We start from the raw sequence: 2884 nt of genomic DNA, 5'->3' as shown, positions 1-2884 counted from the left end.
CTTTTATCTGTGTATGGATCTTCGTAGGATCTTGTATGGATCTTTGTGTGGCCGGATGGATCTTCGTAGGATCTTTGTATGGATCTTTGTGTGAATCTACTGGATCCACTAGTTATTAGGATCATGTATGAGCAAATGGATCCATTTCCTATTCTTGATGGATCTTCTGAATATTTGTGTTAGATCTTCATGCCTAAATATTGTTTCTTATGAAGATCTGTGAAGAACTTCATAGAGATCTATGGTTGAAATCAAGAGATCTATGGATTTTTTTCATATGGAAAAATGTTACTTATAATTGCAACAATGGATACACTGCAATTTTTTGAAGAACTTAAGAATGTCACAAATGGATACACATTGGATTTTCTGAAGAACTTCATAAGCAGCAAGGACGACCTACTATGAATCTAATAAAATCCAGGGTCTTTTACGCAAAAAACGAGTCACCAATCTTGATGCCTTTCATGAAATAGACGGTGCGGGATAAGGTCCGGGCGCCATAAGGTCCGCTCAAAATCCGCGTTCCTCTCTTCTCCTCTGCCAGCATCACCTTCTTCTTCCAGTTGAACTTGTCACCCAGCTAAGAGCCCAACCCAAGCAACACCAGCAACACATTACTCCGGCCGGTAGCCGATCAACTCTCATGGAACTACATCATTTGAGCGGTGGCTTCCCGTCGCCGGCAGCAGCCTCGTCCCTGTTCTCATCGTCGGCGTTCGACATGGGCGACAGCGACGACATGCACCTGCTAAACACCCTACTGGAGATGGGCGACGACATGTCCCATTACCTCGGGTTCGACATGGACACTACGGAGCAGCCCTCCTCCTCCACCTCCACCTCCTCGTCAAGCAGCTCCTACTCCTCCTCCTCCGACCAGCACCAGCAGCAGCAGGGCATGGCGACCACTGCACCAAGCAAGCGTCGTGCCCCAGCAGCAGCTTCAATCCCCAAGGGTCTCATCGGCGTGCGGAAGCGTCCGTGGGGCAAGTTCGCCGCCGAGATACGCGACTCGACCCGCAAGGGCGCGAGGGTGTGGCTCGGCACCTTCAACACCCCGGAGGCGGCCGCCATGGCCTACGACCAGGCCGCCTTCTCCGTCCGCGGCGCCGCCGCCGTCCTCAACTACCCCGTCGACCGCGTCCAGGAGTCCCTCCGCACGCTCGCGCTCGGTGCAACCACCGGGTCCCCCGTGCTGGCCCTCAAGAGCCGACACTCCATCCGGAAGCGCTCGCCCAACAAGGCCAAGAAGACGGCCATGGCGCCCGCCGCGGTCACCAAGATGACGAGGGAGGCGGCGCCCGCGCATCAACAGACGACGGCGCATGCCGGAGTGGTGGAGCTCGAGGACCTGGGCGCCGATTACCTGGACGAGCTGCTCCGGGTCTCCTCCGACCAGCCGACGGCGTCGACGATGGTTGGCTATGAGTTTGACCTGCAGTCGATTATCGCCAACGCCGGCCCAATCTTGTTCCCTCACTGCTAGTCTCATTTGGCAGCTGCTCTGCTCTGCCCTGCTTGAGTTAGTTCCAACCGAGAGATTGATCTCTCGATCAATTTTTTGCAGCTTCTTCTCCTTTTTTTCTCTCTTGTTGCCACGGCAGTGCAGCCAACTTGCCAACAGCCTGCTACGGCTATGTATGCCTCTCTGTCGATAAGTAAGTTCTACACACACGTGATCAATTGAGTGCAAAATTATACAGGTCCGAGAATTCGAGGTGTGTTCTTTCAGGCATGCATTTCCAATCGGGAAGTCATGCACTTCCAAAGTTCCAAAACATGAACATGTATTTGACCCTTTCGATGCTGCACTTACTTTACGTACGTGCGGCCTGCATGTGGCCACCACGCACCTTCCTTCACGATAACTAACAACTCTGGGGATCTAGCTATCTAGATGAAGTACTACTTGATCTTGTTCTTTTTTTAGTAAAAAGAAATAGAGAGGAAGTAGTGTAATCAACAGCTCAAAATGGAATTGATTAATGAATGCAAGCTTCTCACGCATTTCTTCATGGACCGAATACCAGCATATCTCTATGTTACTTATTTATTTTGCAAATGCTCTCTCTGTTGTTGTTGTAACCTGGATTTATTTATTTATTTCTGTACTTTTGACCGCAACCTCTATGACCGACGCACGAGGTAGATACCGGCACACATGAAACGGTTATAGCAAGTCCATCGATCACCTGCAAATTAAGAGCATCTTCAAGGGAAATATGTTGACGCAAACTTCCCTAGAACCCCAGGGTTTTGTCCTCCCGCTGGCGAGCCCGGCGGCGAGTTTTGATCCGTTTCCAATCCAATTCTGCCTCGGTCCAGGCCTCCTTCTCGGGCTGATCAAGGGGGAGACCTCGTCTCTTGCCCGGCCTTGGTTGTAGGTTCTGGCGTGAGTTGGGAGTTAGGGTTCCGTGGCTTCCAGGTTCAATGCCTTGGTGATTGGGAGAGAATCATGGACAGAGGGCCATGGATTTTTAGGAATCAAGCAGGTTCAATGCCTTGGTGATGAGCCATGGGCCAAAGGCCAAATGCCCCAAATTCTAGGACATACCACATCATCTTGGCAGAAACCCTCTTCCTTGGGAGCTCACCCTCAACATCACCAAGGTCATCTCGTCTCATCTTATACCGCAATGCAGTGCACACCGGGCATGCATCCAAATTATCGTACTCCTCACCGCGATGGAGGATGCAGTCATTAATGCATGCATGTATCTTCTCCACGTCCAATCCTAGAGGACAAACAACCTTCTTCGCTTCGTACGTACTGGTGGGCAATTCGTTATCCCTTTGAAGTTGCTTCTTCATTATTTTCAGCAACTCTTCAAATCCCTTGTCAGTCACACTGTTCTCTGCCTTCCATTGCAACAATTCCAGT

General features: G+C 50.7%; 1 protein-coding gene across 1 annotated transcript; it reads left to right on the top strand.

The window, feature by feature from the left end:
- The first annotated feature begins 538 nt into the window (after positions 1–538).
- Positions 539–1688, top strand: LOC124667405 (ethylene-response factor C3-like). Its single transcript, XM_047204690.1, has one exon. It carries the CDS (start codon positions 647–649, stop codon positions 1487–1489), a length of 843 nt encoding a protein of 280 aa, XP_047060646.1. The 5' UTR covers positions 539–646; the 3' UTR covers positions 1490–1688.
- The last annotated feature ends 1196 nt before the right edge of the window (positions 1689–2884 follow it).

This window comes from Lolium rigidum, chromosome 6, assembly GCF_022539505.1.
Source record: "Lolium rigidum isolate FL_2022 chromosome 6, APGP_CSIRO_Lrig_0.1, whole genome shotgun sequence".
Classification (NCBI taxonomy): Eukaryota; Viridiplantae; Streptophyta; class Magnoliopsida; order Poales; family Poaceae; genus Lolium; species Lolium rigidum.
The sequence above is the reverse complement of the archived record's forward strand: the minus strand, read 5'-3'. Positions and strand labels throughout refer to the sequence as shown.